The sequence below is a fragment of the Juglans microcarpa x Juglans regia genome, chromosome 8D, assembly GCF_004785595.1.
Source record: "Juglans microcarpa x Juglans regia isolate MS1-56 chromosome 8D, Jm3101_v1.0, whole genome shotgun sequence".
Classification (NCBI taxonomy): Eukaryota; Viridiplantae; Streptophyta; class Magnoliopsida; order Fagales; family Juglandaceae; genus Juglans; species Juglans microcarpa x Juglans regia.
The window spans coordinates 22,717,414-22,743,120 of record NC_054608.1 but is presented as its reverse complement, the minus strand read 5'-3'; the positions used below and the strand labels follow the sequence as shown (position 1 = coordinate 22,743,120).

The window sequence follows — 25,707 nt, the reverse complement described above, 5'->3', positions numbered from 1 at the left end:
CAGCAATTTAAATTTGCCAAAATTCACTTTTCATATCAAATTTTGAAAATACTGTAGCATTGTAAAGTCTAGATAATAAATCTTTTTTATTGGGAATTAGATATCTAATCCATTGTAATACTTTATTTAGAGGTTTGTAATTGATGACTAGGCAATGAACTCCTCTTTCTAATTCTGCATGTTTTTTAACATAAAAAACAGCACAACTCCATGGTGATTTACTTTTTCTTATTAATCATTTTGATCTTAAATCCTCAATTTCTTTTTTACAGTATTCTAATAATTCATTATTCATTTGGATAGGTCTAGCCTTAGTTGGAATATTTTTCTCAGAAAATTTGTTTTCATAAGGTAATTCAACTATATGCTGTTTTCTGTTCCAAAAAGCATTAGGTAGGTTAGAGCATACTTCATTTTCAATTATAGTTTTAAAATTTTCAATTTTTTGGGTTAATAACAGGTCTTTTAGTTGTTCTTGGATTCTTTTATATTGTAATTCTTGTTTTAAAAAACTTATCTGATTGTCTTTTGTTCTAATTCCATTTTTTATTAAAAAATTAATTTCTTTGGTTAATGAGATTTCTTGTAAAGAGTTAATTTGTTTTGATACTGGAGGAAATGAGAATTTAAATTGAATTTCTTTCCAAGTATTTTAGTAAAAATTCATTATTCTGTTACAGAGAAAGGATAAAGTAGAGCAAGAAAAAGATTTCCTAATATTACTTTAGTATTAATATTTTTTACTAAAATAAATGTTGTTTTTAAAACAAATTCCATTTTTACAGATGTGTGCATTGGATAATTTATAATTTATATTTAATTTTGTTCCATTAGCTTGGGATAATATTTCTTTTGTCTTTTCAAAATATTTAGAGGGTATTAGTCCTTCTTGTATACAATTTAAATTTGCTACTGTATGTAAGAGGGCAATTGTAGTAAAAGAAAATTCTTGGTTAATTGAAATTGTTACCTCAACATACCATTTTTGAAAATTTATCTTTTCAAGGATATTAATAAAACTATCTGTTTTATCCTTTATAGCTAAAGTTAAACATTCTCCTTGTTCTTTATCATGTTCTTTATTATGAAAATTATTTCCGTTCTTCTCTATTTTTAATAGTATAATTTCTTGTAATAATTGTTCATTTGAAACTTCTAGTTTAAGATTTGATGTCTTTAAATTTTTAATCTCCTGTTTTATCTCATTGATTTCTTGTTGTATATCTTGTATCGTAATTTTCTGTTTGTCGATTTTAAATCTTCCTATTATTTCTGAAAAATTATAAAGTGTTGAAGATGTCGTTACTGAAGAATTTTGATTACTAAAAGTATCTTTTAACTTTTCTAATTAATCTTTTCTTTCTTGAGGGTTACTAATTTTGTCTATTAATTCTAATATAATGTCTTCTTGCCTTGAAAGTACATTAATAGTCTTATTACAGATACAATTAGCTTTATTCAGAAAATTACAAATCTGTACTTCATCCTCTTCTAATTCATTATCAGAATATTGTTATGAAAAACTTAATTATTTTAATTGATAGATTTCTTCTTCTTCTAAAGAACTATCTTTCTCTTCACTTGAATGTATTACAAAAATATCTAATAATCTGTCTTTTAATGCCTCAGATATATCTAATTCATTAATCTGTTGTTTGACTTTACAATTTGATTTATAATGTCCAATTTTTCCGCATGTATAACAAACAATCTGTTTTTTCTTTTTATTAGTCTTTTTAGGACTTTTTAATGGCTTATTATACGTTTGTTTCTCTTTTATCTTTTTATAGGGTTTTTTGTATTTTTGTCTTTTATTAGAATAATTTTTGTAAACTTTTTTCCCTTTTTTATGTCTTCTTGAAGGAGCTAATAATGGAGTATAGCCAAATTGTTCACAAAAGGTACCTAATTCTTTTCTAGCAAATTTCTTTTCTTTCTCCATTTGCTTTTTTAGCCTTAAATCATTGCACATAATTAATGCAATCCTATTAATTTTACTTATTATATCATCATATGTGAGATTATGAAAATCAATAGTACCATCTGATCTTAATAATGATTCTCGTACCTTTTGGGCAAAGTAATATGGAAGTCCGGCTATGAACTTTTCCTTCCAGTATGGCTATTGGCAATCATTTCTGATCATAATTTTAGTTAGAAATACATCTTTATACCAACGGAAATCAGATAATTGGGGACATTTTAAATTAATCAATAATTACTAGTTCTTTCTTTGAATTGAACATGATCACCAATAAAGTGTCTAGTTAATGCATATATTAATGTATTTACAGCATCTTCTATGTGCAAATCATTTTCAGTTTTAATCATTTGCATGTTTTCATCATATTTATAAGCATTTAATATTTGTGACCTTTGTTCGTATGAAAGATAGTGATCCTACTAGCCTTTTCATTGGCCAGTAAACCCTGTGATAATAATGTGTGCTACTTGATGATCAATCTTTCTATTACTTTTATAGACGTTGGCAACCATTATCATTTCTTGAAAATGATTTAATATTTCATACTCAGATAATCCATCTATATTCCATTCATATAATACATCTGGTGCGAAAGTAGATCTTACTATATGTTCTATTTTCTCGAATTGCATATCCAGCGGAGTGGGCCTAGGATACCAATTTCGAGTAATAGAAACATGATGTTTAAAATCTCTAGCTGAAAAGCTATTAACATAATCTCTTCTAATCTTATTTATTTGTAGATCTAGATTTTTAAATTGGTTTTCAATATTACTAATTTCAGAGTCAGATAATACAGGCGAGTCTGTCTTACTTAATACATTAATATGGGGTTGTTTTGAGGTAGACGCAGTATTACTAATAGTTAATTTTTCTAATTTACTAGAGATTTGTTCTAATAAATCATTTTTGCTTTTAGAAAAAATAGTTTTTAAATGAGATGGAATCTTGTGGGAAACAAACAAAGAGATTTCTTTTTCTTCTTTAATAGTGGGTTTTATAGGAGATATTTGGGTTTCAATTCTTTCTAATTGTTTAGCCATAGTTTTTAAATATAAATTGGTATAATTATTTTGTTGAATTATATTATCAAGATTTTTATCAGTATTTGTAATATTATGTTTTTTAATTAGTGAAGCTAAAATTTGAGTGTTTCTTTGATTAAACTTGATAACTTCAAAATGGGGGTATTCCTCATAAATAGTTTAGTTATTTTCTCCTTTAATCCATTGGTTAGTAGTCTTGTTTATAGTAGATAATCGATTGGATTTATATATCTCAAACCATGTTAAGAAAGGTATATTAGTTTCTATTTTTTCTAAATCCTCATAATATTTTTCTTGAATATAATCTCTTTCTAATTTTGTAAAAGTTGTGAAAAATATTATTCTTTTGTGACTATTTTCTTCTTTCATATAATCTTGTTTGAGATATTCCTTATTGATTTTAAAGCCTTTTTTATTCAGGGTATATATTTGGGCATTATCTCCAACTACTTGTGTGTATCTTGGGGAAGAAGGTTCAGGTTCTTTTTCAGGATTATGAGAGGTGGATGTTTTATCAGGATGGCTAACAGTATATACTGGTGTACCAATAATATTTCCAGGAATAATTTCCCAAATCTGTGTGTCAAGATTTTGGGATCTAGTATCAAAATTTTGAGATTTATTTCGAGAGATTGATGTAAACGCAGATATAGGTGTCTGATAACTAGAGGGTGCTGGAGAAGAATAATGTGAAAATGATCTTCTAACAGGTTGAAAAACTATTTGAACTGTTCCGTCTGTTTTTTTATCTATATATTCAAGATCATCTTTAGAATTATTTTCTATCTTCGGTAATGAGATAATATTCTCTAATTGCCATTCATTTGGAAGTGTAATTTGGTTCCAATTAATTTGTTTAGAAATTTGTATACTAGAGTTTTGTGTACTAGATTGTAATAGTAATGTATATCCTTTTGGATTGGTAATAAGAGCTTGTGGTTCTAATGTTGTTTTCATTAATTTATAGTGGATCCTATAAACTACTGTTAAAGGATGTGATCCTTTCATCATATGATAACCATTTGTTTTAATATTTAATATTAAAGAATGTAAGATATTGTTATCAAATAATGAAAGGGAATAATTGGGATAACAATTAAAATAAACTGGTCCTTCAAACAGACTTGATTCTACCATTCCAAGTAAGGAATCATGAAAGTTATAGTGCCTTTCATCTCTTAAATAGAGTAATACTGAGGTGTTTAATCCACTTCTAGTAAGTGGTTTTATAGCCACTTGTACTAATCCAATATGTATGAAAGAGTATTTCTGTTATTTGTGATGAGTAATTGCTTCCTTTGTTAATAGGTGTAACGATTCATAATCATTATTTAAACTAATACTTTTTTCTACTGTTTTAATTGTGTAATTTGTAAGAAATGATGTTTTAGAAAAAGTAGACTGTTTATATATTTGATGATTTGGAACATTAGAAATTGTCCAGTCTTGTAAGTTTCTTTCTATATCTATTATACTGTAATCTTCTTGATTGATGTTATTAGGTTCTGTGGGAATAATATTAGTGGGTTCCTTAGGTTTGAATAAAGATTTCATTGAAACGGTTTTTAAGCAAAGATTTCCTATATCCAAAGGGGAATAAGTAGATTAAGAACTTGAGAGAACACCACCTGGACCACCTTTAAAGCCTTATGCATAAATGGGCTGACCATCTGTTTTTCATGGCTTACCAACACAAGCTTCTCAATATACTTCTTCTTTAGTTATGAGTTATCCTTGTAAAAATCTGTATCAGTGATTTCTTACTTTTTTTTTTTTTTTTTAAAGCAAGAATCCTTAAATGATTTCTTACACTTCTAATTTCGTTTCTTAAAAAGGTGCAGTCAGCTTCTAGATATTCTATTGCTGCTTCTCTACTTTGATATATGTGATATTTAGTCATCATTAATGTATAATCTTGTCTCATCAATTGCTGTTGTCTTTTAAGATCTTTTATGTTATCCATTAAGATTTCTAAATCAAGTCTTAAATTATATTCTGTACATTTTAACTCATACAAATCACGAAAACCAGTATTATGAGCATAATAATAATCCATCATAAAGTATTCAAAATTAAACAGCAATTAAAATAGCAATATAAAAGGTAAACAGTATAAAAGATGATTTATTAAAAAACTGTTAAACATATTTAATTAGAATAGTTAGAATGAGTCTTAAAAAATACTTTATATTTAATATGAAAATAGTATAAAAAAATAATAAAAATACATATCACTTAAAATAAGAATATTATAAAAAATTATTAATGAAAAAATTATAATTAATACTTAGAAAATAAATAATACTTAAAAAAAATACTATACTTAATAATAGTAAAAAAAGATATTAAAAAACTCTTTATATATTTAATTAGAATATTTAGAATGAGAATAGTCTTAAAAATTACTTAATATTTAATATGAAAATAATATAAAACAATAATAAAAAAACATAATACTTAAAAATACATTTTGTTGTATTGTATGATTGTATTCTCGTATCTTGTATTGTTGTTGTGTGATACTATCGTATCTTTTATGTCATATCAAAATAATCCTTAGACCATTTCGAGAGTTATCAATCCTGTTATATGGTTGATTGATAACTCTTGAATTATCCAGAGTGGATAGTTTGAGATTGTAGGATCATTATCGTAAACTATCAAATTATATATGTTGCATCCAACATCATGATTTTAGTAGAGTCTTCCGATATTATTCTCTGGATATGCAGTTTCAATTATGGTGCATCGACGTTTTACTAGTCGGTGCACACGACTAAACGAGCATATTTGGAGAATTATGGAGAGATGCTGCCGAAATTTCATTGGATGTGACAGATAATAGTTGGTAGGTTGACGATTATGATCTTACAATCTCGAATGAGATAGGACCAACTACCCAGTAAAATGAAGAAATTGCATAATATGTTAGATAAATGCTTGCTTGTTGATGCATGTGACTATTTGTAATAGGGTATTAAACATAGATAAGAGTTGGATACGAGTTAAAGATCGGTTACGTGAGGATTACAATATATATGATGCAAGTGTTAAGAAATCTTTGGAGTTCGCATCATGTACAGTTGGTAGTGACTTTAATGACTCGATCCTATATTATTAGGGATAAATTATAGATAATTTTATTAGACTTAATAAATGAGTTAAAACCCACAAGAGAGTTTATCGAATAAGTTATATTTATTTTAAACTAGAGTTAAGGCTCCATTAATTTTTTTTTTAAACTCCAAGCTCGTGAGTGTTAGACTCCAAACACTATACCATTTTGCTTTCCTTTTCATAATACAACTCTTAACTACAGGACTTCCTTCTATAAATCTCAACCACACACGAATCTAGTTCCACTCCCATGCACGTACGTCTTTCTTTCTTCATCACTAGGGTTTTCCGTTGGTCTATATATAGAGACTCATTACGCTCAAAGGGAACCTGCCCAAGGATTTGGTTGCTGTAGCCAGCCCCTCACGTTCCTAGACTATCATGCCGCCTCCTCCCCTCAAACCCGCACGCCCAAGCCACTCCCTTTACCGTAAACTACCAAGGAAACAAGACCTACGCACGTTGGAAACCACCCACATCCCTTCCTCCCTCACATCTCACGGCCTCCTTCACATTCCTTAAGAAGCAAACGGAGTCGTTTAATGCAAAACGAATTTAATTGGGCGGTTTTGGACAGTTTCGACACTACTTTATAATCTGGGCATAAATCTCTTATCCAAGTTTCGATTGAGATGATTCAAGATACTATGGAACACCAAGACAAGGATCTACAACTTTCATGTTTTGAGTTTTGAAAGATACTGGCTGAATAAAGGTCAAAATGGGGCTTGAAGTTAACGCATTTGCACACTGCTGACGTTTCAGAATGTTTGGCCTTATCGTGCAATTCAAATATGCCATTTAATTGCAGATGTTTTGGAGATCTTGAGCATGAAAGTTACAGCTGGAAAACACCACTTTCCTAGTTAGATTAGGACTCTATTTTATTTTTAATATTTCCCCTAATTAAGTCAGATTTGGATATGGTTATTTGAGGATAATGTTTAGAATATTTTAGGAGATTTGAGAGGATTCTAATAAGGGGCATGGACGTGTAAAAGAGAAAAAGAAAATCATCATACTAGGGCATCTCTCTCCCCTCTTCTCTAACTCCTCCTTCTAGTTTTCATGATGGTTTTGTGTGGCTAAACTTTCATAATTGATCGAAGGAAACAGAAACTTCAGAATCAATAAAACTGTGAGATCTGATTTGTTTTTAGTGTTCAATTTATGCTTTGAGTATCGAATGTTTTTCTATGTCTATTTCCATGATTGTCTCGTTTAATTGCTAGGAGGCCTACTAGTTTATTATTTGTTGCAATCTATTGCTAGATTAGACATCAAATCCGTAATTGTTTGATTCCTCTAATTTGTGAAGCAACTAAGATTTGATGATTTGCTGCGTCAGAAATTATTAGATCTTAGGAAGAAGGCTCGACGAAATTAAATGCAACCGTTTATGCTTATATTGTTTAGCTTCATCAATCTGTCTAATTCTTAAGGTTGCTACTAGATTAAACCTTTAGCGCTTGTCTTGGGTTGTTTAGTGGTAAAGGTTAATTAGATCGCTTGTTTTCTAATTAACTACGACTAAAGAGAGATAGGAAAATAATTCCAACTGTGAATATTCAAAGTATGAATTAATATATATTTGCATCGATGATCAGTTGTAAAATTCCAATGGTGGATGTTGACTTAGACCAAGGTTTGTTCTTTTGATTGATTTCGATACTTTAATTTGAATTGTTTCTTAGTTGTTCTTCTTAAAATTGTTTTTGTTATACTCAAACCCCCCCAATCCTTATTCACGTAGCATAAAACTAGGCTAAATACTCTTCCTGGGAACGATCCTTACTTGCACTACTACATGTATTTTTAGGAGTGTAAGTTTTATTTTTGGTTGCCTGCGACACCACACCAAAAATACAAAAGGGAAAGATTGAACTGATCTAGGTTTTCTCTATTATTTTTGTATTTTTATTTTAATTTTTTTAATAAATCACGTAGCATCATATGATTGTGCCACTTTAACAGTGACATATGAACATTAAATTTCAAATGACCAAATAACATTATTGAAAATTATTTAATCATCAATATTATACAAGTAATTTGAAGTTGAACTTTAGAGATCGTTTGGTTACACAACACAACCTATCTCATGTCATTTCGTCTCATCTAATTATTATAACTTTTACAAACTCTCATATAAATACAATAAATAATTCAACTTTTTAAAATCCTAAAATAAAAATAATATTAAAAAATTTTATTCTTCCAATATTTTATTTAATTAACTTTCAATTTTTATCCAATCTTATCTGTTTAACTAAACAAGGTTAATAATTTATTAAAATTTAAGGTTCACATATGAGTTACTTGGGTTAAGTGAAAAAATTTATAGAAAATCAAATCTAAGAATCATATAATATATGCATGTGCTATACATCTATTGACTACTTGAGTTGGACCAATTATGCCTATCCTTGGAATATCTACCACTCAATCACCTTAATGCCATCTATCTCATAACGAAAAACACATGATCAAGATGAACCTTCAATCGCCGACTGATATAGGAGAGGTTTGAATTCAAAATCCACCTCAACTCATCTCATTTCATCATTACAACTTTTTCAAATTCTCACACAAAATATAATAAAAAATTCAACTTTTTTAAATCTCAAAACAACTTTTCCAAATTTCTACACCAAATATAATAAATAATTCTATTTTTATTCTACTATTCACAAACCATCTCAATCCATCTCAACTCATTTCTGAATCCAAACCTCTCCTAAACTTATTTAGAAAAATTATTGAAACTTACCACTCAGATGCTGCTTTTGACGTAGCATTATTTTGTGTACAACATAATTTATTAACAACATTAAAATATATATATCTACTATATATATATAAGTGTCAATGTTGGATGAACAGTATTTTTTTCTAGCATGTTTTTTTTCAATTTTGTCCCTTATTTTATGAGGAATTTACATTGTGTTCTATTTCTTTTATTTCTCCGATTATGGCTATATTGTCTTTTTACATTTATGAATTTCTAGCTTCTTCTGAAGGATTGAAACCTTCTGGAGATCTACAGTGTTTTCCTCCACTATTTTCTTTCCAATTTTGTCCTTGATTTCCAATAAGGAAGTATATACTATAGAGAAAAACCCAAGAAATGACAATAACCCATTAATCCTTACCATTAAACCACGCTGACGAAAATCTACACCCTCCATAAAGAAAACTCACAGCCAAGTTTCAAACTTTTAAATGGAACCAAAAAGAAAACACAACCCAGAAACAAACGGATCTACACTCCAGATTAGCGAAGAAAAATAACCCAGAGGAAAGAAGAACAAATTTCACATGCAATCGAGAAATCCACCAATTTCACAAACACCAGTGCGTCACAATCCTCTAGATTTACGAAGAAATTCAGAAAAATGATACATTTTCGAAGGTTTTTATGAAATAGTAGAAATTAAAAAAAACCTAGAAGAGTCTGTGCGTGACGATGGTGAGGATGACGACGCATACCGAGTTAGTCTCCATCAGCATGAGAAAAGGAGAACACAATGTTGTTCACTCCTCTTCGGACTCCCAACGCCATTACCAACCATACAAAGCCAACAAAACAAAGAGAAAAACAACGGGCTTTAGGAATGTGTGAACAGTACACATTGAGGCAAAGTATCTGCACAAGATAATAAAACGAGAACGACCACCCTTATCTCATCTTTTTGGAGGGTGTTTTTGTATGGAAGTAAAAAGGTTGGATAGAAACTGAGTGACATGTCGGTGGAAGAAGAGAACAGAGAGACAGAGAGAGAGAGAGAGAAAAGTAGGTGGGTTGGGGGTAAAGGAAAAGATGGGGGTATTTTGGACTTTTACTATTCACATGTGAAAAACAAAGAACTTGGCACAGGTGGGTTGGAGGGAAAGGAAAAGAGGTGAAGATAATACATAGAAAAATAAAAGAGAAAGAAATAGATAAGGAAAAAAAATATTAAATTTTAAAATCAAATTTTTTATTCTTGATCTAAAATTAAAATTTTTTATTATAAATAAAATGATGAGTTTTAATAAATATTTCTGTGAGATCCATAATTTCTGTGTTTATAATTCATTGCATAATTAGTGTAATTTTATTTGTGTAATTTTATTACTCATGCTTTTTATTAATTAAGTGTGTTATTTTTATTATTTATTTTGGTATGTTGGGTTTTTATTATTGTGGGCTTTTTAGTTATAAATTTTGTGTTTTAATTTTACTGGGTCGTGTGAGTTTTAATATGACCCAGCCCGTTTGTGTGAAGCCCAGCCCGGTTTTTGACCCAGTCGGTTTTGAGAAGCTCGAAAACCGAGCAGCAGCCCAGCCCGTGTAGAGCCAGCCGTGTGCCTGAAGGCCAGCCCGAGCAAAACAGGGCCCAGCCCGTGTGCCTGGCGAGCAACCCGTGCGCATATGAAGCCTAGCCCCTCCTTAAAGTCGAACGGTGCCGTTTAGAAGATTCGCTTTAGGGTTTTTCTTCTTCTTCTTTTCTCCTCTGCGCCGCACTCTGCATCTTCCTCCTTCTTATTCATTTCTTCTTCTTCTAGTGAGCTCCTTTCTCCACGCAGCTGCTGCCAACACCGAAAGTGCATGGTGATGCAACTCAGCCGCAAGCTGCCACCTCCACCTTGCATCTTCATCTCGATGTCGTTCGGCTGGTGATTTTTGAAAGTTTGCTGTCGTGTGTACCACTCCCCACGGCCACCACTCTCCACCTCAAGCTTCATTGGTTGCCCCGTGTCCTTCGGCAACCATCTTCTGTCAACCCGAAGCTTCACCACGCGACCCACACCGCCAAGCACGGCTTGCTGCCGTTTTCCTCTTCGTCTAGCCGTGCGACACGCGTACTTTATGAACCGCCACTTTGGTCTATTTATAGGCCTCGGCATCTCCATTGTTGGGGGATCCGAGAACAACTTCCTCTTGAGCTCTTTCATTTTTGAGTTGATTATTTCTGTGTTTTTGGTTTGTAAATCCGTGAGGTGTTGTGATTTTGCCGAGCTCTTTGTGCTTTCAAAATCTTGTATTTTACTCGGATTCTTGATTTATTGTTGGGTTGTTTGTTGAGTTTCCATCTGGTGTTTTGTCACAACCTGTGAGTTGAGAGAACAGTTTGGCAGTGTTCAGCCGTGAGACACCGTCGCCACTGTTGGCAGCACTTCTTTTCACGTGATCTTCCAGATTTTATCAATTTCGTCGTGTGTATGTAATTTTCTCTTTTATTAATATTATTTGTAATTTCCCAATTTTATAAATAAATTGTTGTATTTATTGGCTTTATAAACTGTTGTTTAATTGTACATTGTTGGTTTGTTGGAAATGTATTGTATTTGTTGAAGTGTTGGGCTTTAAATGGTATTGTGGAAAAATGGGCCTTGGGCCGTCGAAGTTGTTGAGATTTTAAATGTAATTGGGCCTTGGGCCGGATTGGCAGATGGGACTATGCGTGTATTTGTGAAATTGTGTTTCGGCGTTTATTGAGAATTTGTAAATGAATTATTTAAATGCGTATTCCAATAAACTGTTGAAAAGCATATTTATCGTTTTATTAAATTATGCGGTAATGTCACGAAGTCTGTTGGATATTGATACTATTGCGTGGGTGCGTGTGTTTCACGACCCCAAGCTGAGATGGAGCATTATCTCGGCGGAGCTCCTCTGGTCACTCGGGAACGTAACAGACTGACGTGACATCTCCTGAGTTGTCGCAGGGTGACGACGGGAACGGACGAGACAGTAACACTCTCGTACCGATTCAATGACCTTTGGCTGGCGAGGTTAGAGGATGCTTGGCCATGTATGCGTTGAGCACGGAATTGGGCATCGCTCGTTACAAAGTCTCATGCACGGACCTTACCCGCGATGTGACGAAGAGAGCCAGGTCGTGTGGACGGTCCATAGGGGAGACCGTGGCGCATGCTTAATAAAATAATGGATATGATTGGACCAAAATGAGATTTTGGAGTGAGTGATTTTAAAATGGGTATTTTGGGAAAAAGAACATGTGCTGATGTTTTATGTGGATTATGTCCGTATGGGGATGCGTGATTTTATACAACTCTTGGATGTTATTTTGGTTAATTACTTGCTGAGATGTCATAATCTCATTGTGGTGTTTTACCCTACGGTTCCTTTTTATGATGCCGTAGAGTTTGACGCAGAGCCCGAGTTTGAACCTGAGGGGCCGACTTCGCCAGAAGTATAAGTTGCTGATTTGTTGTTCAGCGTTTTGGGATTTATTTCCCCTTTGTTATTTTCTGTATTTAATTTATCTGTCGGATGACTGTATAATTCTTGTAAAGTTATTTTATTGTTTTTGAACAAATTCTGGTACTGAATAAAGAAAGACTTTTTATTTCTCCTCTGCGAATATTATTTTGTACACTTATTGCATGTTGTACACACTCTGAGCACTGGTCGATAGGGTGCGTGATCCGTGTGGTCATCATCCCGGTATCACGAACTCCACTAATATAACACGTGGGGGTCAAGGGCGCCACAATTTCTTAGGAGTATAGAGTCATCTGAATAATAAGAGTTCTTAACATAAAATAAATTAATGAATATTAAATAATATTCTTAAAATAATAAAATCATTTAAATAAATTAATTTTTTAAAACTATATTATTTTCGAAACTTCAAAATATAAAAAAGTTTACTTGAAAATTAGTCTTTGTTCAATAACACTACAAATACCTCATTTAAAATGATTTTGATAAAATATTTAGAAGATTTTAGAATACTTGACTCAAGTTAAAAATCATCGACTAGATTTAAAATAAAGATATTATATTTAAAATGATTTTTTTTTTAAAAAAATGATATTCATCATTTCCACACCACACATCAATATGTGATTTTTTTTTTTGTGTAAATACACAGATTTAAACATCAATATATATATATATATATATATATATTTGAATTGAATGGTAAAAATGAGAAATCACACGTTATTGTATAGTATAGGAGATGATGAGTTGAATTTTTTTTCCATAATTCATTATTTCTACTTTTTAAAGTAATTTCTTTGTTTAGAAAATAAAAAAAAATATGTAAAATTTAACAAGACACACGTGCAGGGCACCTTGTTCTTTCCTAGTGTGTGTGTGTGTGTATATATATATATATATATATATATATATATTTTAAACAAAACGAATCCAAAAATACGAAGGCAAAAGACTCAAGAACTCTAGACTTTCTCCATTATTTTTGTATTTTTGTTTTAATTTTGTTTTAATAAACCAGGTGACACTAAAAGATGGTGCCACCACTTCAAAAGGGTCATATGAGTATTAAGTTTTAGATGACCCAAAAGAATTATTCAAAATTATTTAATTGTGAATCTTGTACAAGTTATTTGAAGTCGGACTTTACAGATTGTTTGGTTATACAACGCAAACTATCTCATATCATTTCATTTCATTTAATTATTATAATTTTTTTAAATTCTTATAGAAAATATAATAAATAATTCAATTATTTTAAATTTTAAAATAAAAATAATATTAAAGATTTTTATTTTAATAATATTTTATTTAAATTTCAAATTTTATATTATTTGTACGAGGAAATGAAGTGAGAACACTTCCATTAATTGACAGAACCAATCACGTCTTATAAGTTAAATAAGAGAAAAAATAATATATAGAAAGCTCTAATAAATAATTACAGCAAATTAATATTTTATAAATTTTCAGCATTAAATCTATCATAAAAACCCACATTAAGGACAAAACCTGCCCAGATAGGAACATTTATTGCATTGGTTTTGCACAGATAAGATTGAGAAAGCAACGACAAGTATGGAATTGCTTAATGTCTAAGCTAAGACATTACAGCAAAGCGTCTTTACAGAAAATTCAAATTCACTATAAGTAATATTTTTTTATACTCTCAACTGGTGGTGAAATTAAGAATGTTGAGCCGCCATCTCCTAGAGGACGTGGTGACTGAAATTTGATTGTAACTTCTTTTTGGTAGTTCTAATATATTTCTTAGAGCTCATTCCTTGTTTCGTAAACTCGAATTTCCGTTTTGGCTTCGTTTAGAACTTAAACTTATCTCAACTCAACATTACAATTTTTTCAAATTTCAACATAAAATATAATAAACAATTCAACTTTTTCAAATTCTAAAATAATAATAATATTAAAAAATAATATTCTAACAATATTTTATTATCTAAACTCAACTCAATTCAACTCAGTTCAACATCCAAACACATTTAAAAACTTTTCTTCTCTTGTCCCTAATTTCTATTATTTCTTGACACAAACATTTTCCTAAATTTTTTTTGCACAAAAGGCTATTTCCTTGTCACTCATGTCAAAGTCATTAGATGCTTCATCAAACTCTTCTCTAATTGTGTTGAGAGCAACGGACTTGTTTCTCTTAAACTGTAGAACAGTATATTCGTAGGTTGTAGAGAACCCACCAACTCGTCAATTCTCATGTTGTCCAAGTCTTTTCTCTCTTTAATCGTAGTGACTTTGGGACAAAATCTCTTAGGTAGAGATCTGAGCACCTTTTCTCACAATTCTGTTTTCAAGAATTTCGTCACCTAGATTGAAGCTTTAATTGACAATATCATTCAACTTGGCATAGAACTCATCAAAGGTTTCATCATCTTTCATTCTATGTTCTTCAAAGTTGGTGGTCAACATTTGAAGTTTAGAATTCCTGACAGCTCTAGTGCCTTCATTTTCTAGAATATCCCACACCTCTTTTCCAATTTCACACATGGAGATTCATTTGAACTTCTCATGTGGCACAGCCATGAACATCACATTCAGGCCTTGGCTATTCCAATTACAATCAATAATTTCATCTCTAGTCCAATCTTCAACCCTTTTGGGAATTTTAGCTCCATCAATGATTGTAACAGGTTGTTTCCATCTCTTGCCATATTTACCATACTCGTTCATCTATGGATTTCAGAAAAGCGCTCATTCAAACTTTCCAATAAGCATAGTTGCTGCCATCAAAATATGGTGGTGATGAGAGTGATTGAGACCTATCCATTCTAACCACTAATGCAGGATCACACTAAGGAACTAATCCTAGCAGAGTGAACCCACTTTGATACCAATTGAAAAATCAGTGGTTCTACCTGAACACAATACCATGATGGGGTGAATAAGTGTAATTCAATTTCAATAGTCTATTCAAAAGTATTGTCAAACAAACAATTAATCAATGAAACAAATCACTCAAAAATAATCAAAACATAAATTTGGAAAACTCATTTGAAGAACGTCTTCAAAATCTAAAATCACTCTAGGTATAAGTCACCACCTAAAATCCACTATAGAAACTTAGTTTGTTACAATCAATTTAGAAACACTCACAAGACCATTGTAGTATCTAAATCTGGCTCGCAACACCACTACCCATTCGATCTATGCACGCATGCAACTCCAAAACTATGGCCTTTCTATAGCTTCACCACAAGAACCTCTCGATCTCTGCGTCAACGATAGCTTCGGAATCCCTTCAAGCCAATGAACTTGTCCACACAAGTGGACTCTATTATGATTGATCTTAAGTGCAGCACGATGGAAATATATTTTCAAGAGAGAATGAGCTTTGGATGTGGAATGGTGTTTCTCCCAAGTGCTCTTACAAAGGGCTCTATTTTAGCTCTATATCTCCACATCACGAAACTGAGCTTAAGTTTCCTTTTATAGCCACAAAGGTAGACTATGCTCAAACCCTAGTCAAAGTCATTTCTGAACATTCGCTTGAGAGAGTGTCGAACTCACGTTATACTCTAGGAGTTGCTCATGCCATGAGTCAAGTGGATGTTGAGCGAACTCTCTATCTGGGTTCTGTTCAAGTTCCACGTTGATCTGGTGTTGAGCAAACACTATGTTTGGACGTCCGCTAGAGCGCCATGTCGAGGGCCTGTCGAGCGAACTCTCTATTTAAGTTCCATTTGAGCGCCATATCGAGCACCAGTCAAGCGAACTCTCTATATGAGTTCCACTCAAGTGGCATGTTGATCACCTATCGAGCAAACTCTCTATATGAGTTTTGCTTGAGCCATGTTGAGCTCACTTGAATGCCTTTTCACTTTAACCCACTCTAACATTGTTACAACACAATTTTATTACACAAGTTGTCACATGAATATGCCAATACACATATGTTTTACAATAACAAAACTTAAAATAACAAGTATCAACAAGAGGAAAAGTTGAAATCTATAAACAAAGAGAGTATCATAAGCGAGACGAGGAAATTGAGAGTTGGAATCGAGTACATATTGAGAGTTTGATTCAGTAAGGGCGAAATGGTCTAGAATTTCCAAAGAACACGAGCTTAGCCTTGGAGAGAGGAAGAGTGAGAGGAATGGACGAAGTGAGAAATTGAGAGAGGAAGAGCGAGAGAAAGGGACAGAGAGAGAAAGAGAAGAAAGAGACAGGGGACCAATTGGTTAGGTTTTGTTCTGTGATTGTTATAGAGAGAGACAGAAAAAAACAAAGAAAGAGAGAGAGAGAGAGACTGACGGCTAGGCAAGGTAGCAATGGTGCGGTAGCGGGCAAAGTGTGGGAAGGGACAGTAGTGGTCCCAGCATGAATCTTGTGAGAAAGAGATAGATAGAGATACAAGACTGAAATCTTGACCCTTGCAAATAGTGTCAATTTACGAAATTTCTTTAATGACAATCTATTGTAGGTATAAAAAGTTAAAAAGTGCCGCAATAGAATATTGTCAGCCAAAGTATTTGCGGTGACAATAGTATCTACGAAAAAGAAAATTTTTCTCAAAAAAATCAAAATTTGCTCTTTGCGTCCAAATTGTAGGTGCCAGAAAAACTTTTAGTCACAGGACGTGTGTCTCTCTCAATAAGAAAAATTAAAATAAAAAAACTAAGGGAACAAATTTATAGAAAATCAAATCCAAGAATCATATAATATATGCATGTGTTGTACATCTATTGACTACTTGGGTTGGACCAATTACGCCTATCCATGGAATATCTACCACTCGGTCACATTAATGCCTTGCTCTCTTTCATAATGAATCACATGAGGATGAGGCTTCAATCGACGACTAATATAAATTGATTTAGAAAAATTATTGAGAAGTATGGTTACAGTCAATTTATTGGTAGGGAGGAGAGGTGGTTGTTAACAGGGTTTTATGGCCACCTGAGGCTAGTAGAAGGAGGGAAGCCTAGAACTTGATGTCAATGATAAAACCACCAGAGTAGATGGTTTGGTGTATAATTGGTGATTTTAATGAGGTGACTTGCCAAGGAGTGAAGTTGGAGGCAGACCTAGACCTAAGGGTCAGATGAGAGAGGTCAGACAAGCCTTGGAAGCCAATAGTGTGTTTGACTTGGGGTGGAAGGGGTGTAAATTTACTTGGAGTAACAAACATGAAGACCACACTTTCACGAAGGAAAGACTAGATAGAGCAGTAGCCAATTATAGTTGGACAGAATTATTCCAAAGTCATGGGGTAGAGTTATTAACTGCTAGACAATCAGATCATAATGCTCTGTTGTTGAGTCTGGATAGGGACAGTATGGTGAAAAGAAAAGGAAGATGAGTGTTCAGGTTTGAAGCTAAGTGGGTTATGGATAAAGAAGGTGGATCTGTGATAGAAGAAGTGAGGAACAAAAGAGTAGTTGGTCAGAATATGCTTGGATTGGTGGAGGAAAAGCTGAGGAGATGCAAAAGAGAACTTCTGCACTGGAATCATAAAAAAGGATAGAGTGAAGAGCAACTAGTAAAGGAGAAAACAGAAATACTAGAAGAGGAACAAGAGAATGAAGGACCTCCCAATGCTGACACAGTTAAGAGACTGCAAAGAGAGTTGGGTTTGCTTCTAGAGCAAGAAGACATGAAATGGAAACAAAGAGCCAAGAGATGCTGGTACCAGATGGGGGACAAAAATACAAAGTTCTTTCACTCATGTGCTAGCCAGAGAAGAAATAAAAACTAGGTAAAGGAAATTATGAATGAGGAAGGAAGGGTGTTGACTGAGCAACGAGAGATTGAGCAGGCTTTTCATAGCCACTTTGAGAATTTGTTTGGGTCCTCGAGCCCTACAATGGAAGCTATAGAACTGTGTTTGAAAGACATAGAACCAAGGGTGACGAGTGATATGAATGAAGAGCTTCAAAAGGAGTTTACAAGAGTGGAAGTTGAGGCAACTTTGAAACAGATGGCACCCTCGAGGTCCCTTGGCCCTGATGGGTATGGGGCTTGTTTCTACCACGCATACTAGAATATAGTGGCAGAGTAAGTTAGTGAGGCCCTACTAAGTATCCTGAATGGCCATGGGGACTTTGGTAGCAGCATCAATCATACTTACATAACACTTATTCCTAAGGTGAAGAACCCTTCTAAAGCTAGTGAATTCAGTCCCATTAGTCTATGCAACGTTGTGTACAAGTTAGCTTCAAAGGTGTTGGCAAATAGACTAAAGAAACTACTCCCTGATCTGATTTCCAGCAACCAAAGTGCCTTCATTCCTAGGAGGCTTATAATGGATAATGTGATGATAGTATATGAGGCCCTCCATACAATGAAACAAGGCAAAAAGAAAGGGTGGGAAATTTGACTTTAAAGCTAGATATGGCTAAAGCATATGATAGGATTGAGTGAAAATATGCGGAGTGTATGATGAGGAGGTTGGGTTTTGGTGATAGATGGATTAGGCCCTCGACAGAAAACAAATATGCGGAGTGTATGATGAGGGTGTGGATAGAAGAAGGCCCTCGACAGTAAACAAATATTGTTCTCAGTGAGAAATATTGTATTGATTGAACTATGTTTAGATATATTCAATAAAGGTATACACAGTTATTCTATAAAAAACGCTCTTCTTGACGTAGCATTACCTTGTGGTATCATATAATTTACTAATATATATATATATATATATATATCTTCTAAACAAAATGGAATTCAAAAATACAAAAGGGAAAGATTGAACTGATCTAGGTTTTCACTATTATTTTTGTATTTTTATTTTAAGTTTTTTAATAAATCACGTAGCATCATATGGTAGTGCGACTTCAACATGTTGCCATCCCATCCCTGGAATATCTACCTCCCAATCACATTAATGCCATGCTCCCTTTCATAACGAAAAACACATGAGGATGAGGCTTCAAAAGCCGACTGATATAAACTGATTTAGAAAAATTATTGAGAAGTTCTAACTAGTGGTAATTTGAAACTTACCACTCAGATGCTGTTTTAAACAAAACGAAATCCAAAAATACAAAGGGAGAAGACTGAACTCTAGACTTTCTCTATTAATTTTATGTTTTTGTTTTAATTTTTTTTTAATAAACCAAGTGACACTATATGGTGGATCACCACTTCAAGAGGGTCATATGAGCATTAAGTTTGAGATGACCAAATAGAATTATTCAAAATTATTTAATCGTCAACCTTGTACAAGTTATTCGAAGTTGGACTTTATAGATGGTTTAGTTATACAAAATAAACTATCTCATGTTATTTCATTTTATCTAATTATTATAATTTTTTAAACTCTCAAATAAAATAAAATAAATAATTTAACCTTTTGAAATCTTAAAATAAAAATAATATTAAAAATATTTTATTCTAATAATATTTAATTAATTTTTAACTTTTATCTTACCTCATCTACTTAACAAAACCATCTTAATAATTAATTAAAATTTTACGTTCACAGATGAGTTATTCATATGATAAAAGTCAGAACAAGTCCATTAACTGAACAAAACCAATCTTATTTATTTATGGGTTAAATAAAAGAAAAATTAATATATAGAAAGCTCTAATAAATAATTACAGCAAATTAATATTTTATAAATTTTCAGCATTAAATCTATCATGAAAACCCACAATAAGAACAAAACCTGCCCAGATATGAACATTTATTACATTGGTTTTGCACAGATAAGATTGACATCGCAACGACGAGTATGGAATTGCTTAATGTCTAAGACATTACAGATAGTAAAGCGTCTTTACAGAAAATTCAAATTCACTATAAGTAATACTTTTTTATACTCTCAACTGGTGGTGAAATTGAATTAAGAATGTTGAGCCGCCATCTCCCAGAGGACGTGGTGACTGAAATTTTGTCGACGCTGCCGGTAAAATCGTTGATGCGATTTAAATCTGTGAGTAAAGCCTGGTATGCTCTCATCAGAAACCCTCATTTCATCGCAAAGCACGACAATTTCGCCATTTCTGATCACAATCGCAATCACTGTCGTCGAGTCATCCTTGAGCGTTACCGAGCAATAGATACCCCACGTTTCTCCATGCACTCTAACGACACCCTGGAGTTTTCCGGCGACATACATCTCATCCCACAATTGTTCTCAGAAGATATTAACCCAGTACTTTTCATCGGTTCCTGTAATGGAATAGTTTGTGTTGTTGGTATTTCTTCAGAGCGTTTTCATTTTGGTCCTGATCCAGACCGGGCTTGGGAGATAGGGCTTTGGAATCCTGCAACCAGCGAATCTAAGAGGCTTCCGTTTGTCCCTCGCCCGCCTGATTTTGTCCCTTTCCCCCCTGATTTTCGCGTCCCGAGTTACTATTTTGGCTTTGGTATCGATCTCAACACCAATGACTTCAAGGTGGTTAAAATCACGTGCTTCTATTCTCCGCGGCATTACCAAGTTGAGGTATACAACCTTACTACTGATTCTTGGAGAGTGATTGATGCATCCCTCAACTTAGCCCATTTTATTTGTAGATCTAATTTTCCTTCATACTTAAATGGATTCTGTTATTGGTTGATTTTTCCTCGGCGTTGCGACAGGGAGCATAATTTATTGCTTTCCTTTGATATGAGCAATGAGATGTTCCGGGAAATAATGTTGCCTGATGATGTAGGATCTCCTGCTGACATTGCCATTATCAATGACTCTGTAGCTGTGATTTTTCCTACGTATAGTAATAGTAGTAGGAATGACGTTGGATTATCAATGGAGTATGAAATATGGGTGATGAACGAGTCTATTGTGGAATGTTCTTGGACTAAACTATTTACGATTGCAGTACCCAGCCGTCCTTTACAATTTCGGGACGATGGTTTGATTGTGCTTAACGGCGGCCATTGTGTTTCAGATAAATGTTTGGTATTGTTTGATCCAAGAACAGGAGAACTTAAGAATCTTCCAATATATGACGAAGGCTCGGAAACGTTTAAGCTGGTGAGTTACAGAGAGAGCCTAGTTTTAGTTAATGGATGGAGGAATGTGCTTGAGCAACAATACACTTGATCATTATGATATTGTTATCACAGATTTGGACTATTATTATTTATGTATTCGAAGAGGACTATAGATTAATTACTGTGAAACTGAGTGGTTTCGATGTTGTGATTTTGGTCATGGAGTCAATTGACTGCTTATGTAACAAAAGTTGATTTAGTTGAAGAGTTGGTCCTATTTTGCTTAAATACAATGGTTTGTGGATTGGAATTACATGAGGACCATGACGTCCAGGAGTATGACAGATTTTAGCTTCAATTGAGATGGTTTCACTTTAAAGTATATGGCCATTGGCTTAATATTGGACAAAAAGTGAAAGCACAGGGAATTTATATATACTTGCTGCAGTAGGCGTTTTATACTTTTCAGGTTTATACTTAATTTATGCTTCAACCCTCTCTTACTTGGCTCTTTCCCTCTTCACCATTTCAGCCATGCTGAGAACCTCTTGAAATAGGGATTTGAATTTCTTGTTTTGGCACTTATAGCAATTTCATATATAATGTAAGTGTCACTTTCTTTTCTTCATATCATTCCTTCTTGGTTTGTGAAAAATCGTGATTAATTTTCTGGTCCAAGTCTTAGGGCAGCAATTCATAAAACAGTTTTCCTTTTCCTTCAAGTTTCTGCCATTTTGATTTAGTGTGTTGTTCCTTTTGACTATCCTCAACACTAGAGTCATATTGTGGGCTAGTAGAGTGTGTAGTGAATGAAATGAAGAGGTGAAATGAGAATATAATTCTGTTTTGGGGGATTTTGTTTTGTAAGTCAGCACTTAAGTCTTTCCTATATATCCTTCAATCTTGTGATCAACTTAGGTAGCGTTCAATTTTTACTTAGTTGAGCTCAAGCCATTCTTAACCTTAAACCTTAAACCACTGTGTTATTGAAGAAAACAGAAATATACAAACAGCAATAGATCAACATGCACACTCCCAAACCAGTGCAGAAAATCTTGTTGTAGCAGTAAGGAAAATATTCAACCTTCCTTCTTCTCAACTCTCACCACCTTAGTCACTGATTTACCCTGTTTTAGACCACTCAAAAGGGTATCTCAGCCACCACAACAGTTGTAATTGAAGCGCACAAACAGCAAAACAGAAAAATCAACAAGAAAATCTGCAGTTGTTCATAAATCAGCTTAGATCAAGCTCTCGGGTCTGTCTTTGTACTTCTCCAGCCTTTCATACTTCACTCTTAGAAGACTTCCAGACCCTTCCGTCGTCCCTATCCTTGGATCTCCTTGGATCTGTGCGTTCAGCGTGTTACAGAAGTTTTGGATCAGCATGATAAAAGAGAAAACGATCCTCTATTTCTACATGTCATCCACTAACATATGCAGGATATTTCTTATGTTCTGCAACATTCATTCATTCAGAAAAATAATATAAAATAAAAACGAATGATAAAGATTATATAAAAAAAAAAAAAAAAAAAAAGAAAAAGAAAAAGAAATAAAGATTATAAAATGTTAGAGATAATTTTCTAAGTGATTGAAATATAGAATTATTTAAAATGTGTCAAATCAACAAGTCTTTTATATGAACAAATTACTCATAAAGAAAATTATCACTAAGCATGATAATATTTTAGAAATAAAATAACATTACTCATAAAGAAAATGGCTGGGGAATGACGGGAACCCAACAAAGGGGGAAAAAAAAAAGGCATACCCATTAATTGGGCGCACAGTATTGCTGGTGGGGTAAAGAACCGATACTTGATCATCGTTACCGCATTGGATGTACTGAAATGGACAATCACGAACCTTCTTTTGACGGTCAAAGCAAATATAAACCTCAAGCAGCTGATAACCACCGTTTCTCATGTTGCATTTCAATTGTCCACGTTTTTTGCCAAGTGCTTCAAACAATGCATCATAGATAGTTTTCCGCTTGTATGGATTGGGGTTCGGTCGACATCCTTAGAAGTGCAGGTGAAAAAGAACTTGCAAATCAATTGATATGAAAAATCAAGTGGCACTAACCCGAATATCCTTAATTATTTACAGTACCCATTTGTAATTGTCAAACCAACCGATAAAAAAAATAATCGAAACAACAAATGATTTAAGCATTTCTATGGCTCTATTCTATAAATAAAAACAATTTGCACTAGATGGCATCTGAGAAATCTTAATTTTTTCACTACCTTCAAATTAACCACATGAAAAATTATAAAACGAACCTTGGTCATCTAAACCAAGATAATCGTTATAGCGTTCTCTAAGTTCAATTGCATCCTTGAAGTACACGGATGGCTCTAGACCAAGGCATCTACCATGTGTCGCCCACTCGTACTTCCAGAAGCTAAAGTCATCTGGGCGAAGAAGGTTTGGCCAATACATTTTTAGCGAATCTTTTATACCTTTTACCTACAAGTCATGCCAAGATATATACATATCAAATTTAAACCGAGTGCAACGATTTTTGAGCAAACATGACTGTAATGTAGTCTAATTACGTACCTGGCTACTTGTCAATTCCTTTCCCGGACAAGGAGCTAGCGCAGAATTATTTGGCCAGAAAGGCCACAGTCCGTGTATTAAAAATCTTTGATAGTCTGTTTTAATCTCATCGGGTTTCTTTGAACAAGGAACACCGACATTGCATACAGAATTTGGCCATTGGAGTGCCAACTTATAATATGAGAATTCCTCTGCAACATTGCTAGAAGCTAAGACTTGAATGATGAAAAATAAAGAACGTAGAAACCCAACTTTTGTTTTTTGTTTTTTTTTTTCAGAATGAAAATCAACTTTTGTTGAAACAGACGAGGATACCATAAAATTCTAGAATAAAGCCAAATGGAAGAAGAAGAAGAGAGAGACAGGGGAGGGAGGGATCAGGGAGAGAACACAAGTATGCTATAAGAGACCCCATTAAAAAAAAGAAGCAAATCAATTTCGGTGTACTAAAACTGCCACAAGAAAATTGCAAAATAAAATAACAAGCACAATGAACTAGCTCAAAGCACAAATTAATCAGAGTGAAAGCCAAAATAGGGGTTAGATGTAAACATTACCTCCCAAAACTGTAGCTGTAAAATCAAGACTAGTGAGTAATAAGAACGAAGCAGCAAGCAAAAGTGTGATTTTCACTTCCATGACAAAGAACTTCACAGATGAGGTTATGTGGCCGGTCATGTAGGTCTGGGAATATTTATAAGGTTTTGGGATGTTGGATAATCGAGCTTGGGTCCAAGTACGTACATTGTATTGTTTTTTTTTTTTTCTATCTTTATTCACTTTATAGCTCCCTTACCAACATTAGAGATGTATATTTTAGGAAACTTTATATTCTATAGGAAACCATCCCACGACTCTCTCTCAAGACTCGAAGTTGAGATTAATATCCATTAATTCAGGTTCAAAACTAGCCCACGACCTCTCCTTGCTTTTTATGTAATCAGGTATATATGTGCATTACCATATATAATAGCAGGTTGGACCAATTATGCATATCCTATTAAGTAATATCTGCCACTTACATTAATGTCCACATGCAATATGCTTTCATTTCAATGATACTTCTTCCATATCTTACCAATATTGATATAAACCCACGTACGAGAGGATGAGGCTTCAATAAGTCGATTCAGTACAATTTATTGGACTAAATAAATGCATGGGTAGTGGATGAGATCACCATTAATTCAGTAATAAATAAATATATCTTCAACATGTAAAATTGGCCATTGATCTTTACTTTTACTAACTTTTAAGGAAAATGGAGAAAAGACAAAGTTCATCTATTCCATTTTGATAAAATTGAACCTTTTTCATTTCTTTTGTTAATTTTTCCTAAAACTTGCCATTCTATGCAATTCCAGGAAAGTTTGAAATAGTACTATTCATTAGTTAATGACTATTTCACGACGTCTCTACATTTTATGTAGAGTAATTTTATAATACTAAAATTTACTTTTAATGGAATGAAACAATTTTATAATAATAAGTGTATTATTATTCGTATTTAAATTTAATGATCGAGAATTAAAAGAGAAGACATGATTTTCATTATCTTATTTAAACGAGTTATTATGTTTTGATTTTGTGTTAAAAGGGTTTACTCTTTTATTATTTAGATCTTAACAAATCAACTTGTTTTGATCCAAATTCATTTATATAAAATTTAAATATACTAATTTCGTGTCAATATTAATTTTATGAGTTGTATCACATATTAATTACACCCCTAATTTTGATTTCATTGCTTCCGATATTATGTGATATTGACATGTACCAACCACATTCCTTTTCATGAACCCAATAAAACAAACTATTACCTATAAAAAGCCTTATGCAATAATGGT

The 25,707-nt window shown here is 33.0% G+C and overlaps 2 protein-coding genes across 4 annotated transcripts; one reads left to right on the top strand and one right to left on the bottom strand.

Moving 5' to 3' along the window:
• Nucleotides 1-20,087: 20,087 nt before the first annotated feature.
• LOC121243678 (F-box/kelch-repeat protein At3g06240-like) lies at nucleotides 20,088-21,675 on the top strand. 3 transcript variants are annotated; one of them, XM_041141796.1, is made up of 3 exons: nucleotides 20,089-20,802; nucleotides 21,014-21,068; nucleotides 21,135-21,285. In XM_041141796.1, exons 1-2 carry the CDS (start codon nucleotides 20,206-20,208, stop codon nucleotides 21,050-21,052), a joined length of 636 nt encoding a protein of 211 aa, XP_040997730.1. In that variant the 5' UTR covers nucleotides 20,089-20,205; the 3' UTR covers nucleotides 21,053-21,068; nucleotides 21,135-21,285. The 3 variants fall into 3 exon arrangements, with proteins under 3 accessions (XP_040997728.1, XP_040997730.1, XP_040997729.1); XM_041141794.1 differs by having other exon boundaries at nucleotides 20,088-21,068; nucleotides 21,135-21,675; XM_041141795.1 differs by lacking the exon at nucleotides 21,014-21,068 and having other exon boundaries at nucleotides 20,090-20,802; nucleotides 21,248-21,675.
• Nucleotides 21,676-22,259: 584 nt separating this feature from the next.
• LOC121243088 (intracellular ribonuclease LX-like) lies at nucleotides 22,260-23,763 on the bottom strand. Its single transcript, XM_041141149.1, has 3 exons — nucleotides 23,581-23,763; nucleotides 23,067-23,316; nucleotides 22,260-22,642 (listed from the first exon to the last, which is right to left on the bottom strand). The coding sequence occupies exons 1-3, from the start codon at nucleotides 23,738-23,740 to the stop codon at nucleotides 22,621-22,623; spliced, it is 432 nt and encodes a 143-aa protein (XP_040997083.1). The 5' UTR covers nucleotides 23,741-23,763; the 3' UTR covers nucleotides 22,260-22,620.
• Nucleotides 23,764-25,707: the final 1,944 nt, after the last annotated feature.